Below are 15,620 nucleotides of genomic sequence, written 5' to 3' on the forward strand. Positions count from 1 at the left end.
TACTTTCAGAAAGAAAGAGATGTCATATTTGAGATAAAGGATTCTACCAAACCCACTAAGAACCATCAGTAAGTCTAACAATAGTGAGATTTTTTTAATTAACTCATTGTGACAACTGTCAAGCTGGGGAAAACTTTTTTTTTAATGCCAGTATATTGCTCATTTAAACAAAACCCAGCAATTCAGTCACACTAGAAAAGCTTATGTCCCCAGCTCTGCTGTACAATCTGCACACATGCATATATTACATCTATATGAATAGTTGCTCTTTAATTGTCATCTTTGGGGATACAATATGATTGTCCAGAGCCTGAGCAGAGCCCTACAAATATCAGGACAGAAGGCAATTTGTGATTGAGTTGTAATGAGCTGTCTGTGTTTTCCCTTGTCAGAAGGGGGAGGTTTGGCACCCAGCGCTGGCAGCCTGGTCAGACTTGCTCCCTGTATGGGAGGCTAACCATGTGGTCACTCTTTTTCCCTGTGTCCTCAAAATAAGAGAATACAACTATTGGTAGAGTTTTCACCTCACTCTGTGTGCAGTAACACACTGAAGTACCAAAGACGTCGACTGCAGCCCCTTCTCAAGACACTGCGTGATCACAGCTTGACCAAGAGGTCACAAGGAAATCCCAGTATAGGTCTTGGTGCTATCACAGGGTCTTTGCAACCAATAAAGATGCGGAGATCCCATTAACTACCTCACTCAAGGCAAGGCCTGTATCATTAAAGTGATTTTCTAACAGCAAAATCAACTCTGAATGAGAAATGGGAGTTCAGCCCTTACCTCCTCATAGACATTGTCATTCCTGCTGAAGTCACCAGCTCTCCTTGGAAGCACATGGACATGAACATGCTGAAAATGTAAAACAAAATAATGGTGATTATCAAGCTCATGACTTTCTTTTCTGGATTGTCAGCGTTATTCTCAACACATACAAGTAACCACGCACAGCATTATTTTCAGAGGAAAATACTTTAACCTGTTATATAACTATCTCAACTCTTTAGAGGATATAAAAGATGAAAAACATGAGAGATCAGCTCTGTTTTATTATATGAGCTTCAGAGTGAAATGCCTGGAACTTTAGGGGCTCTGTGGAATTATTCATAGTTGTCAGTCAGAGACATATTTAGCCACAGCTTTGAAATGACAATGTACCTTGATGCTGCAGGTTGTGACTTCAAAACCAACAAGGATAAGAAGGTGACTGTGATGGGACACGGCTGTAGCAGGTGTGGGCAGCCCCGGGCTCAGCGCTGTGCTGCACAGGCTGGGGGATGGAGGAACTGATGGTAGACAACAGAGATCATGCAGGTGGAAAGGCTGTCAGAAAAGGACACTCACCAGGCTGTACAGCATGGATAATACAATGTCTTTAATAAAGATAAGAAGACTCTAATGTTCTGCTTTTCCTCTTAGGAGGTTGTAGCCCAAATATAACAGACTGAAGCCTTCAGTGGTATGAGGTGATGCTGGGGGCACACGTCTGCAGGGACATGGGCTCCAGAGCACCAAGTGGCCCCAGACCTGCAAGGGGCAAGAATTACGAGCCCAGTTTTGCAGAGACCAAAGTGTAAGTGTCACTCTCGTGACAGCAAGGTCATTGCTCAGGGGGGTAGCTGCAGAGGCAGCTTTGGGCTACCCGGTATGGGAGAGAGGTGGGGGGCAATGTATTTTTGTCACAAATGCTGGTGAGATATGGGGTAAAGGAACAAGAAAGTGGGCAAGAAAATAAATATATGACTTGCCACCTTGATGTTGTATTATTACTTTTTTTTTTTTTTTTTTTTGTTAAGAGATTATGACAATCTCTTCATGCTATATAGGAAGGGTAATTCAAGATTCTCAAGAATCACACTCCACTAGGAAATCAAACACTCATCTATGCGCTTTTCTGCAGTAAGTTCAGATACAACATAACGTTGCAAAGCATTCTTTTATCTTTTCCTCTTTCTCTTTCACAGTCTTTTGAGAAAAAAAAAAACAAAACAACAAACAACAAAACACAACTGAGAATAATTCTTCAGGAAAAAAAAGCCAAAACACCTCATTGAGGAGGCAGAAAATGATCTGAGTGACAGATCACATTTATACATCTTCAGATCTTTTCAGATGGTGCCTGAATTCTTCTAAAAAAAAATAAAAATAATAATTAAAAAAAATACTGCATCAGAAACAGCACCAAATGCTTTAAATAGAATTTAGAGAGCTTGCACCTGACTCAATTTGATGAGGTGGAAATCAGCTGAAATTCACGCACCTCACCAAAATATTCTGAAAACATGTCTTAAGTCTATAATGAAATCCAAAATAAAAAAAGATTTTCTTAGGTTATTTGTAAGAAAATTCAAACACACCTATATTGTGTTAGCTTCAATCCATAAGAACATTTGTTCAGTGAATAAAATGAAATCACAAGGATGTTTCAGTTAATGAAATATTTCAAATATCACTTTTTTTTTCTCAGCTTACCCTAGAGAAACCGAATATGCAATTGCTTATTCTTATCATTATCCACAGCTTTCAGTGTACTCAGCTTAGAGATGAGAATGATTCCTGAGGGTTAAAAACTGTGTTTTTGAGTAATACATCAGTGATAGTGTTCTGATAGTGTATTATACTAATATATCATAAGAGCGATAGTGCTCTTGTGATGTATTAGTGCAATGTATCATCTGAACATCACCACTCTCTTGATGTATTGCTCAAAATCACGAGGCAAGTTTAAAGATGGTGTTCAGTAGCCTTAGGCCTGAAATTTTGCTTTTGGACAAAGACAGACTTTTAAGAGAAATAAAAGTGAAGATTAAAGTTTGCAGCAGTATTGTAAAATTTCACTATCGTGTCACACTTGTGGTTCTCGTTACATTTTAAATTCATTCATAAAAATAGAGAATAATATGTCAAACAGTTTCTTTCTCTCCTGATACAAGGAGTGATAGTTTTGTTACAAATATTAATTTTCAGAAATTTCTCTTGATGATATCTATACAGCCTAATATCATCTGTCAACAACCGTATCCCCCAAAAGCTCAGCCACCTTTAAGAGCAAATTTTATCTCTGTGGCAGAATGTTCCAGGATGAACACAGGAGATCTGTATACCCACAACAGACAATTTGGAATATCCAAAAGGATGCAGGAATGTAGTCCAAAGCTCAGTGCAGAGATGCTGCACTGCAGATGCACAGACCAGCACAGCAGGTAATGAATGAGCCTAATGTGATCTTCTACGCAAAATGGGCTCTTGTGATCAGCATGAAAAAAAAAGAAGAAAAAGTGTTCATGACAGCATATGGGCCACTTGGCATCAGTGGGGACATCCTCAAGGGTTACTCACCTTTACTACATGCATTATATTCTCACACAACGCCAGGCTGTATAGCAAAATCTGTCAACTCTATCAGAAAACAAATGACTATTTCCAAGGTTTGAGGTAACTGCAATCAATTTAAAAGAGAGTAATTTTTTCCAGACATCCCTATTTTTTGTTTTTAAATTCCGTGCATGGAACATAAATAAAAATCTGGATTCTCCCTACTGTTTGTGTAATAGAAATGAACAGGAGCAGCAATACTGTCTCAAGTAATTTCCTTCTCTTTAGCTTTACTGAAAAACCACAGGGAAATTCAAGCAGCACAGAGCAATGGCTACCACATAATGAGAAACACTGAATAAGGGGATTTCACACCTTCTCTGATCTGCCTTTCAGCTTTTGTCCTTACTGACTCAGGGACACTGACACTTGGATTCACTAGGAATTCTTTAATTGATCATTTTTGCTCCTTAGTACTATTTGTTATTGTTAAAGCCCCAATCTACCAAGGCTCTTAACCACCAGATCAATTTCAACCTGTAAATTGGTTCAGTGGGAGTATTTGTATCCTGGATATTATGTATATGTCTTGGTGTTTTGCATCCACTGATGGCTACAGGGAGGTCTCCCCAACTGGAGGCAGCAGAAATAACTTCAAGGTGCCTACAAATTAAAGTTGTTTCCTTCCATTTTGTTTTCCAGTCAAAACAAAAACCTGCACGTCCAAAAAAGACATTTGCAGTTGACTGAAATGTGTCAGCAGATACAAACAAAACATTTGGCTGCATTTTTCTTAACCAACCAAACAGATTTGGGCAAATCTTTCCTCAAAACACTGCTTGGAGACAAAAAATCCAAACATTGTGTATACAAAATGTCAAAATAAAGCGTTTCAACTTTTTCCACAGTTATTGTGGGTATCCTCATGGCTGGTGGGTGGCAGACAGCCCCATCACATTCCAGCAGGCTGTATTCAATCATTGTTGATTGTTTTTATTTTTTTTTCCTAAAAAATTGCTTATCCCTCATTTTGCATTGTTTTGATTAATAAGGCGAAAAGCAACATACAACAGCCAAGACATTTACATTAATGGACTGATCAATATCAGCCACATCAGGGTAGAAGAAATGCAGACACACGCTTGCATTGCTTAGAATGTTACCTACCATTCCCTCATCTTGTCAGACACTGATGGAGAAACCTGCGTGTGATTGCAGGAGATGGGCACACGGGGTATGACAACATGAGGACACAGCAATATGCCCCTAGGTGGGGGACACTGTGTGGGTCAAATATGCCTGAGCCCCACCAGCTGCTTCTGACACTGGGAACAAGATTTCCTGCCAGGGATGTGTGGGGCAGCAGCAGCTGCAAGGAGGTTGTGGGAGTTGAATTTTATAGGACCTTCAAAATTAAAAATTGATTAGGCTGACAGTTTTCTAGGGCTGGACTGTAGCTTTCTCCATTTACACAGCGGCCACCAGACTATAAATGAAATCCCAGTTTGAGAAACTCCTAATCGTGAGAATTACCAAGTGATACAAAAATCACTCTTAAGAGATGATTTTTCAAGGCCTTTAAATACAGAATGGCCAGAGAACTAGAAAACATACTGGAAGGAACAAATCTGTAGTGCCAGGGGGAAATTGTGAGCCAGAGCCAGTATGTGCTGCTTCTGACCTCCCACCACAGTGAGAGAATCATCTGCTTGAGCCCCATGGCATTCCCAGTGTGACTGTGGGAGTGTGGGGCTGCTGATGGGCACTTCAGAGCATGCTCATCCCACCACTGCTGAAATCTGACAGCAGGACAGGCATTTGTGAGATTATACATCTAAAGTCAATTTCCAGAGAACCAGGACTGCAAAATGCTCACAAAAGTCTCAGCCAAAAAACCTGAAGCCTGTTTTGTTGGAAAAACACCCATTCAGGTCAGGTGAGTTTTGCTTCAGCACTCAAGGCCATGCAGAAAGCAATGTTCCCAGTTATGGCTGTTTTAATATACTGAATTATAGTCGAATAACCAATGTGTCACCACTTCACTGGAGGTAAAGCAAAAATACTAGGCAAAAATAGACACTGAAAGAGATTTCCTGTGTAGACCAGAATAGTGAAGAGCAGATGACCCTGCCACACACCACTGGGGAGGACATGGACGTTGCCTGCAATAATTCATGAACATTATGTTTTGTTCACTCAGCTGCTGTGCTGGTTAGCAGAGCAACAAAGCTCGGCTTCCAACAGAAAGGGAGATAATAGCCTGTACAAGAGCTCCTCAGCATGCACCCAGGGTCTATTAGCAATAAATGTTGCTATAGAATGAATACATAAAAACTGGCAATGGGTCACTCAACCTTGTGGGCAGGGGGGCTGCCAAAAAGTTGACAGAAGAAGGGCTGTTCCCCCCACACCTGCAAAAGCCGTACACGGCTGAGCTGTGCCTCCACGCAGCGAAACCAGATGCCTTTCAGCAGCTTAATCCTTTCCCTTATTATTTTTCATTCTTTCTACAGAGATAAAACTTTACAGTTGTGGGCTTCCATGGTCTCATGGTGCAGCGAGATCAGGAAATGCTGTGATGTGGGGCACAGAGGGACATCAGAGATAGGAAGAGTAAACCCCGATGTCCCTGCCCCTGTTGTGTTCAGGCAGGAGGAAGGGCAGGAAAGGCATAAGTGGCTGCAAGTAGCAAGAATTGCTGGCCAGGAGACCCCCATCAGGCAGTTTGCTGGGAAAAAAGGATGATTGTCTGCAGATAAGACCTTGCTTGCTTCAAAGTCCTCTGTCCATTACAGAGACATGGACTTCTTATGGGAGGCTATGATAATGCTTCTTCTAAACTACCAGATTAACTGTAGGAATTCCAAACTAATAACCGTTCTCCAAGTAAGACTGTTAGTGGGTGATAAAGAAAACCAACCATAATACTGAGATAGCCACATGAAAAATAGGGCAATTTTGTCCTCTCTGTAAACTGGGCTTCCATGGAGCCCTTGTTTGCTACTCTTGATTAACTGCTCAATTATCCCTGTTACAAAATTATTCTGTGGAAAGCCCTGCCTGTATATCCATAGCTCATTAACAGAAAGCACCCCCTCTGCTGTCCACGAAAATACATTGCATTACCCAAATGCTAGCACACTTGGTACAATCGTTCTTTCTAGGCATTGAAAGCCAATTTCTAGGGCCCTTGACTTGCAGGCCCTGGCAAAGTCATCTTCATGGGAAAGCAATTTCTGTTCAGTTAGTATTTATGAGTTCTTGACAATTTTCCTAGTCCTGAATTGGGTTGGGATGGATAAACAAATTAGAAAAAGTCCTATCCAGCACTGGGAAAAGAAGGAGTTTTGGTCAATTAAAATACTCAGTTTTCACAGCCTTCAAAATTATTGCCAGCATTAATATTTCCCCCCCCCTACATTTCCAGGAGCTATAAACTACACACAGTAAGACCACTTTAAAAGACCTAATGTTTATAAATTATTTAAACTTGAAACTACTTGCTACAGTTCCTTTCCTACAAAAATGCCCCGTTTCTAAGAATCAGTGTCTTTCTTTCCAGCTTCCCTAAAACCTCATGCATGAGGCTGTATAGATGCAGACACTCGGCACCTTGTCCCCGGACAGCAGCTCTGGCTTTCTGGTGGTAAGGGTTGCTCTAAACCCAGGAAGGCTGAACAGACTAACATACCCTTGTAACTTATTTGCTTTGGCTCTGGTTTATTAAAATACAAAACTAAAGTTTGTTTTTTATCATCATGAGAAACGTAAGGATGTGATACAAATGGAAAGGAGTGGCACAGACTGACAGACTCGAGAGCAGTATGTGCAGGGGGACAGAGGGACGCTTTAGAAAGGAAGGACAGGGAAATCCACATCTGTCTCAGAAAGTCCAGGGCAACCGCAGAAAGAACAGGAGAGATGCAGGTGGGAATGGACTAGAAGATTAACAGAGAACAGGAAGGGTGGGAATTACTGATAGAGTGAAGAAGGGTGTGGAAGTTTTGTGGATCAAAAACATTATGCAGAAAGAGAGTGCAAAGAACAGAAGAAACTGGTACAAGTCTTGGGAGAGGAGGTCACACAGGCTGTCCACATGCTACCAAGCTGGAGTCTGAGGGCCCTTTCAGGAAACATCTGAATACCTCTACATGGCACTGCACTGTACACATACCCTTAGGAGGAAAAAAGAAAGCTTTGCAATGATCCCTACCAACATTTATGCCATGGATTTGCCTCTGGAAGAGTCAGTATCAAAATACTTACTCAGCACAGACAACACGTACTTCAGAAAGCAACAAAACTGAGAGTATTTGCAAATATATCAGAAACCAAACCAAGTGGGGGATGTGTAACAGAGTACATCTTCAAACATGTAGATTGAGAAATGTGCAGATTCAGCATCCTCAATAAATAATGCATCTGTCAACTGCTATAAAGTTTTAAAGAAATGAGCTGTTGATGAGCTAGAAAAGGGATGTAGGCCTAAAGAAAACATGCACAGAAAATTTCTAAACCCACTTGAGATCTACAGTTATAACTTCCACAGCTGAAGGCAGCTTTAATGTTTGCAAGAGAACTGCCAACCCCTCCCACTCAGCCCCAAACCCAAGAAAAGTGGCACAATGATGAGGGTAATTGGTCTGTTTATTGGAAGTGGTGATCCAAATGACATTTGGACATCCCATATGAGATCCTCTGAAAGGCAGCAAATGAATAAACTAAATGGAAATAAGGGTGGGATTGTCCTTCTGAACTGGTATTTCCTGACCTCTAACCTGGTCTGTAACTCTAGGAATGAGGGTCTACACACGGTAGTAGGAAGGTCGGGCTGAGGACCATCACCAACTCCTCTCACCTGCCATTATTCAGTACCTATCCCCTCCCCAGCACCCACAGTGGACGGGACAGGCAGACCTCCAGGAGCATCAACAGTATTCCTTGGTCCAACCCAGGACCCTGATGGGGAAAGTGCCGCACCATGTTTCCTGGATTATATGTCAGTAACACTATGATCAGAACACTGTGCAACCTGTACTGCACCTTCTAGCCCTTGAATATAAAAGAACTGCAAAACCAACCTGAAACCCTGGCAGACCTTGCATAAAGTATCACTTTCAGTTTATAGGTGGGAAGGCTGATATACAAATCAATGAAGGTGCCTCCAAAGCTGCTCAGGAAGGTAGTGCAGGCTTAGGGACAGCTGGAGTGCACCTGCCTTGAGGTCCTGCACCTTTGCCTTCCCACAGGGTCAGTACGTCCAGGTGTTTTTGTGCAAATTTGGTGTTGCTGAGATGCAAATGAAAGCACAATTGCATTTCCCCTCACCTCTGATCTTTAGTTAAGTCTTGATAAATGCATATTGTTTTAACACTTGTGATACGTATAATTAGGGTTCTTTAATTTATGTTTCAATAAAATATTCTATAATAAACATTTACTGCTCTGTGAATAAACATTTAAATGAAGCTCCTAATGGGGGTTACATGTTTCGAAGCAGTTCATGGCTTTGCTGAAGTCTTTCCCTATACTTAATGAGAGTCATTTCCATAATCTGTGCATTATTGGTTAAGCCTCCCTTTAGGAATATTTTACAAAGTAAAATTCTGTGAAATATTATCAACCAAAAGAGAAAATGCTAAGAGGATTATCAAATTGTCCTGTTAAAGGGACAGCACAAGCTTTAATTTCCCCCCTGAGATGCTAACATTGTAATTATGTAGAATGTACTTACTAATTATCACACTGGTATGTTATTACTGGGTTTTTCCCTGAGAGACCCAGTCTAAAGGAAAAGGATGGGAGACTCCTGAAAGGTCTGATATGAAGGGCAATATAAAGCCAATCTACTCTCTGATATTAATAAGATCAAAGATCAAACTCCCCCCGGCAAATCTTGTAGATGTCAAGAAAGGTCTAGCTCCCTCAGAGGGGGCTGAGCGCTGTTATGTATGAAGTTGTGTACAGCTTCTCCCACAACCTTGGCCCTACAGTCCCACTATGAATAGCCAGGGTATCATCTGCTTTATGCTGAAACTTTCACCCATTTTCTCACTGACTCCAATGATGGCAGGACTTGTCTGAGATATGAGAAAGTACACTAAGGTCAAGGGAAAGATTATTGTTGGAATACAGAGGGTTTTCAATTCTCTGGAGTATCTGCAATGATACAAACACCTCTAAGATATTTCTTCCATGTGTCTGAATACACCTGAGGTGAGTATAAAACTGAAATATATCTTCAGTCCACTAGCAGGGAATAAGACCATTATAGCAGCAATGTCCCACTCCCCCTTTAATGCAGGGAGCATAGAAGGAGAAGAGAAGATAAATCAGGGATGTATGTGACAGGGGAAGACAAGCCTTACATACCAGCTACTCTTATTCTGAGAGGGAAATCATTATCTCTAATTTTTGTGGTTATTGCCTTTTTAGACAAAAATTGCAACTTCTTCTAGGATGATGACAAGGTTCCTGCAGAATTAAAATACTGTCCCTGTCTCTTTTATTAGTTAAAGATGTATATTGGGTTTGAATGGCAAGGTTTTGGTAGCCAGAGAGGCTACAGGGGTGGCTTCTGTGAGAAGCTGCTAGAAGCTGCCCCCATGTCTGACAGAGCCGATGGCAGCTGGCTCCAGGATGGACCCACTGCTGGCCAAGGCTGAGCCCACCAGAGACAGTGGCAGCACCTCTAGTATAACATATTTAAGAAAGGAGGAAGAAAAACTGGGGAGAGAGCAATTGCAGCCGGAGAAAGGGAGTGAGAATATGTGAGAGCGTCAACACTTCAGACCCCAAGGTCAGTGAAGAAGGAGGGGGAGGAGGTGCTCCAGGCTCAGCAGAGCAGATTCCCCTGCAGCCCCTGGTGAAGCCCATGGAGAGGCAGGCTGTGCCCTGCAGCCCAGGGAGGTCAGTGGAGGAGCAGATCCCCACCTGCAGCCCAGGGAGGACCCCACACTGGAGCAGGGGGATGCCCAAGGGAGACTGCGAGCCCATGGGAAGCCCATGCTGGAGCAGGCGCCTGGCACGGCCTGTGGTCCTGTGGAAGAGGAGCCCAGGCTGGAGCAGGTTTGCTGGCAGGAATGGTGACCCTGTGGGGGACCCACGCTGGAGCAGTCTGCTCCTGAAGGGCTGCACCCCATGGGAGGGACCCACGCTGGAGCGGTTCATGAAGAACTGCAGCCTGTGGGAAGGACTCGCATTGGGAGAATTTTGTGCAGGACTGTCTCCTGCGGGAGGGATCCACACTGGAGCAGGGGAAGGGTGTGAGGAGTTCTCCCCCTGAGGAGGAAGGAGTAGCTGAGACAACATGTGACAAACTGGCCACAACCCCCATTCCCCATCCCCCCCGCACTGTTCGGGGGGAGGTAGACAAAATTGGGTGTGAAGCCCGGGAAGAAGGGGGAGGTGGGGAGAAGGTGTTTTTAAGATTTGGTTTTATTTCTCATTATCCTATTCTGATTTAACTGGTAATTAAATTAAACTAATTTCCCCAGGTTGAGTCTCTTTTGCCCATCATGATAATTGCTGAATGATCTCCCTGTTCTTATCTCAACCCATGAGCATTTCATTATATTTTCTTTCCCCTGTCCAGTTGAGGAGGGGGAGTGGTAGAGAGGCTTTTACGGGCACTTGGCATCCAGCCAGGGTCAACCCTTTACAAGATGGAAGAGAGGTGTTACTGCAAGGAGAAAGAAAAGGTTTCTGATGACGGTAACATGACTGAGCCTCATAACTTTCTGCAGAGGATGAAATGCATTCAAGCCATAGTACATTCCATCACAGTATCTATCAGGGCTAAGGGAGATTTCCAAGGCTCTGTGTCATTACTGAGGCATTTTATACCCTTAAGGATACATTTCCCAAGAACTAGCAAATATCTATGTGCATACCTATAGTATTCACTAGACTATATTTAGTTATTTATAATATTAAAATTATATATAGCAGCTATGGGTTCCAAAACATGGTCTGCTTCCCTATTTTATTGCCGAATGTGCACATTCATCGCTAAGGTTTAGCTGCTTCAGTTAAACCTTTTAAATGTAAATTATTTTCTGTTATAAAAAGCTGATTGTGGGAGTTTTAGTATTTCAAAGATGGTAATTTATGTGACTGGAACAAAATAAAACATTCAACAGAAATGGAATTTTACTTGATCAGAAACACTTTCATGTTTCAGTATAGTTTCCTTTTCATATTTTCCTCCTGCAGCAGTGGCCTCTGTCTTTCAATTAGCTTGAAACAGAAGATCTGAGATAAAACCATAATTTAACACCATTTGCATATGTGTTATTCCACAACTTCTTCACCTCACATTTAGAGTGTTTTTAAGATGTCATAAACCAATGCCTAAAATCCCTTATGAAGCCGCTCAGCTGTTCACCCCTCAAAAGTCCATTGAAACCTCTGGGATGATGGGAAAGAAGGACCAGCCTCCAAACAACCCACAGGAGTAAGTCTTCTCCCTTGTCACCTCAAACCATTTCAATGCCATATCCAGTAGGGGAGCTGAGAATCAAGAAAGGAGATTTTCGGCATGGACTAAATGATTGCTGGTCAATCCTATTTTTCTTTGACTTACTTCCCACACACACTGGTGAATTTGGGATACAAAATGGTTTTGTGGAAGTAAACAGCCTCCTTGAAAATCAAACTTCATAGGTCACCTACAACATTACCCAGAGTTGGCTGAAATCCCTATAATGACTCCTTGGTCTCGGCAGCTATTGGATCAGACCTTGCAGAATACCATCGTATCAGCACTGATACAAGTCACCTCTGAAGACTTTAACAACTTATACAAGCTAATATCTTCTCCCAGGCTACCAGTGAAAAAGTACTTTCATTCTTGATTTCCCAAGTAACTAGAATTTTTCTTGCCTTCTTTCATGATATGCAGTCCTGCTCCAGTTCTCTTTCTGCTCAAGCCAGTAGCAACACTCTTACTAACTTCAGGTTAAGTCCTTCATGATCTGAAGAAATCTAGGAAGCAGATGTGCTAATAATGGCAAAGTATATACAATAGCGTCTCCCCCAAATTCAAAATAAAATAAAATTCATTTTATTGCCTTTATTCAGTGTATAGTATTTTGAAATTCGGTTGGAAAATGTACCAATGTCCCTGGATCAAACTTTTTTTCAACTTCTTAAAGTACTTCTTCTGTAAGCCATTGCATGGCATGCAACATTTGCACATCTCCCACATAAGTCTAGTGAATGGCTACAAGCCCAACACTGATAAACACACGGAAATGCATCTTCCACTGACTATCTAAACAGGAACTTGATCATTTTGACTTACCAATTTAATTACAGAAATGTATTATTGATTCAGTCTTTCTTCATATTCATGTGCTGGCTAGAGAGAAGAGTGAACTGTTCTGCTTAGTATACCTTCACCTTGATAAGCATGAATTACCCTAATTGGGAAAGAAGTTCTTTCAAAATTGTTTCAATCCACAAAATCCTTTCAACCAGGGAACTTTGGTGGATTTGTAATGCACGCTGCCATTTGCCAGGAACCCAGCTGAAACCACCAGACTTGCTGTCCTGGAGACCTTTCAACAGACAGTTTGTCCAAATGGACTTTGACTGTGACTAGCAAGACCATATGGGCAGAAGGGTAGCAGAGGTGAACAGTTTGTGATTACGTCCCTAAGTCGTTTAACCTTCAGAATTACAATTCCACACACTCTGCCACCCAACAGGAGGCTGTACAAGCAGGTGAAAAGATAGATGTCTATTCTTAATGACTGTTTAGAAGACTGCTGCGCTCTGGTCTGTGTCCATGTTGGTTCAGTTCATTAATGTAATTAACCAACAATCAATCTTTTTAAATTAGTTACACAAAAACAGCTACTGCCAGATCAACTGACATGAAAGTTAGGTCACGCTGAATTTCTGCACGATTTAACATCCACACTGGAACAGAATACAGGGCATGGAAGCATCAGAAATTGGAGCCAAATTCATTTGAAGCCCTACAACTCAATTAAAGTGTGGAAAATCTGTGCAGCTGGCTTGGTCTTATTTGCATGGCCTTCCATGCTTCCAGCTAAACACCTTCACAATATAAAAAGTGCTCAGAAGACAAAAGAAAGGAAGAAACAAGTGCTTCCAGGAAATATCTAGTAGTGAAGGAATTTAAATAATTTTAAACAGTGTAATTTTATGCAGGGCTTGAAACTGGACCTTAACAGCCACTTTCATGACACACTGGCATCTCCGTTCACAAAATAAAATGAAAACAGAAGGAGATGAAGTCACTATTAGTGTCTGTTCCCTTTCTCTGGGCAAGGAAAAGACCAGCAAAGCAACCTTCCTTTTCTATGAACACAAAGGTTACCTGTGAAGGGTTACAGCACAGTTTCATTGTCAGCCTCAACATGCTGATCCGCTGCCCCAGGATCAGAGCTGAGAGCAATTTATAACTCTAGCTCACAACCTGCCTCCCTCTTTCCCCTTCCTCCGGGGGTTGGGGAAAGGATTTGGTTGGCCTAAACCTGGTGCAATGTGTTCTCCAGAAGAGCTGGTCGAGAGGGTTGCTAAGGTGACCAAATCCTGCCCCTAGTCACCTTCCAGCCCGGTGCAGGAGGGATGAGGAGCAAACAGCAGCCCTGCAGAGTCTGGTTCAGACCAGAGAGACCTCACATCATATGGACGTGCCCCATTCGTGCCAGTCTGAGAGCTGGTCTCGGGGGAAGCTGCTCAGTGACCTCTGGGTTGCCGCCTATGCAGCTGAAAAAGCCTAGGTGTAGAGCATCTGCAAGTTCGGTGTGGGTGCACTGTCTGCCTGATTTGAGACTAACAGACAATTTCTTTCTCAACTCTCTAAGACGAACATGAATTAAACTGCTTTCAATTTTCCCGAAAGGCCAAGTTTGCAACTTTGCCTTACGCTTGTCCATTAAGGCAGCATCTGGCTTCTTTTAATCCCTTGTACTAACTGATGTGATCCAATTGCTTCCACTGGGCCTAATGCAGACATTGCTGCTGAATGACTGCAATGAAATCAGGTTCCTCCTCCTAAATCCACCACGAAATGGATGGGCAAGAGCCTCCCTGTGATGCAGTGCTGCAGGAGAGTACAGCAGTGCCCTGGCTGTGAGTGCAAATGGCTGAGCACATCCCATAAAGTACCAAGCATCTTTCCTGCTGTTTGCCAGAACAGTCATTGAAGGTTGGCAGGATCAGGCCCATAGATTCCTCTTTACTTAAAGAGTGAAACACTCTGTTTTCACTTTTGTGAAATCAGGCGATCAGGCTGGTGCAGCAGAAAATGAGGAGTGGGAATTTGGGCAGGTAGGTAAGGAGAGGGAGGATGCCTGCTCAAGTTTCATTTTGAAAGTTGAATGTAAATTAGCATGACTGGAGAAAAAAAGTGCCACTTCTAGGAGACTGAAGAGGAATGTGCAACTGCCACTTAACAGTCCCCACCCTCTGCAGTGTTGCTGCCAGAAAACCACAAGAGCAGGTGCCTCTGGAAACGAAACTGAAGCTGACATAAGTGAATTTAAAAGTAATAAAAGCAAGAAACTTTAATGAAACTCTCAATGGCTAGCTAGAGCAGCTTTTCTGATATAGGATTTTCTGAGCTTTCATAACTCTGCACTCAAAAACCATCCTAAAAATTTGCAGGCAGCATATCACTTTGTGTCGCTGTGTGAACATGCATGCATCTTTCCTGCAGCATGCGTATAACAGCAAAATGCAAGGAGCCTACGTTGGCAAATTCCTTATTCATTACCGCAGTGATCTCTATTTTCTTGGTGTATGCAATTCTATGTCATTTCTCTATGATATACACACTGCTAATTGCAAACGGGCTGTTTCTGTACATGGAGGACTGGGTTACGGGAGCTGGGGGAGTAGAGATCTTGCCCCAGGGGAAGCTCCCAGTTTGGTTTCGATCTGCCTCACTCCACAAGCAGAGCAGGGAGCCTGAGCTATTCGTGGTTTTAGTATCCAACATTACTGCTAGAGTCAAAAGCAGGCTGCAATGCACAAGGAATACAAAATAGAGACCTAGAGGGCAGGCAAAACTTTCATAAATTCAGCTCATCTACCAACATCGAAAGAATTACTAATCAGAGAAAGAAAGCTACAGAAGTGTTAACATTAATTTTACTCTGCTACAAGCCATGTGACTAACACCATGACACCTTGCCATTTATTGAGGGAGAGCTATTTATTTATGTAACCTATAGCTCACATTTAAATAATTAGTCTGCCTGATAAATTTTAGAACTTGCAATTTGTGTGCCACGTTTGCATAAGCACAGCATGTTTAATGCAGGTACAA

General features: G+C 42.3%; 1 protein-coding gene across 7 annotated transcripts in view; it reads right to left on the minus strand.

The window, feature by feature from the left end:
* The window catches only part of FHIT (fragile histidine triad diadenosine triphosphatase), a 620,021-nt gene that overhangs the window by 88,669 nt on the left and 515,732 nt on the right, over positions 1-15,620 (minus strand). For all 7 annotated transcript variants that reach the window (XM_042799725.1, XM_042799726.1, XM_042799731.1 and 4 more), the window contains one exon: positions 785-853. In XM_042799725.1, coding sequence (XP_042655659.1) covers positions 785-853 — 69 coding nt within the window. The remainder of the gene's footprint in view (positions 1-784; positions 854-15,620) is intronic.

This window comes from Tyto alba, unplaced genomic scaffold (assembly GCF_018691265.1).
Source record: "Tyto alba isolate M040663 unplaced genomic scaffold, T.alba_DEE_v4.0 Super-Scaffold_3, whole genome shotgun sequence".
NCBI lineage: Eukaryota > Metazoa > Chordata > Aves > Strigiformes > Tytonidae > Tyto > Tyto alba.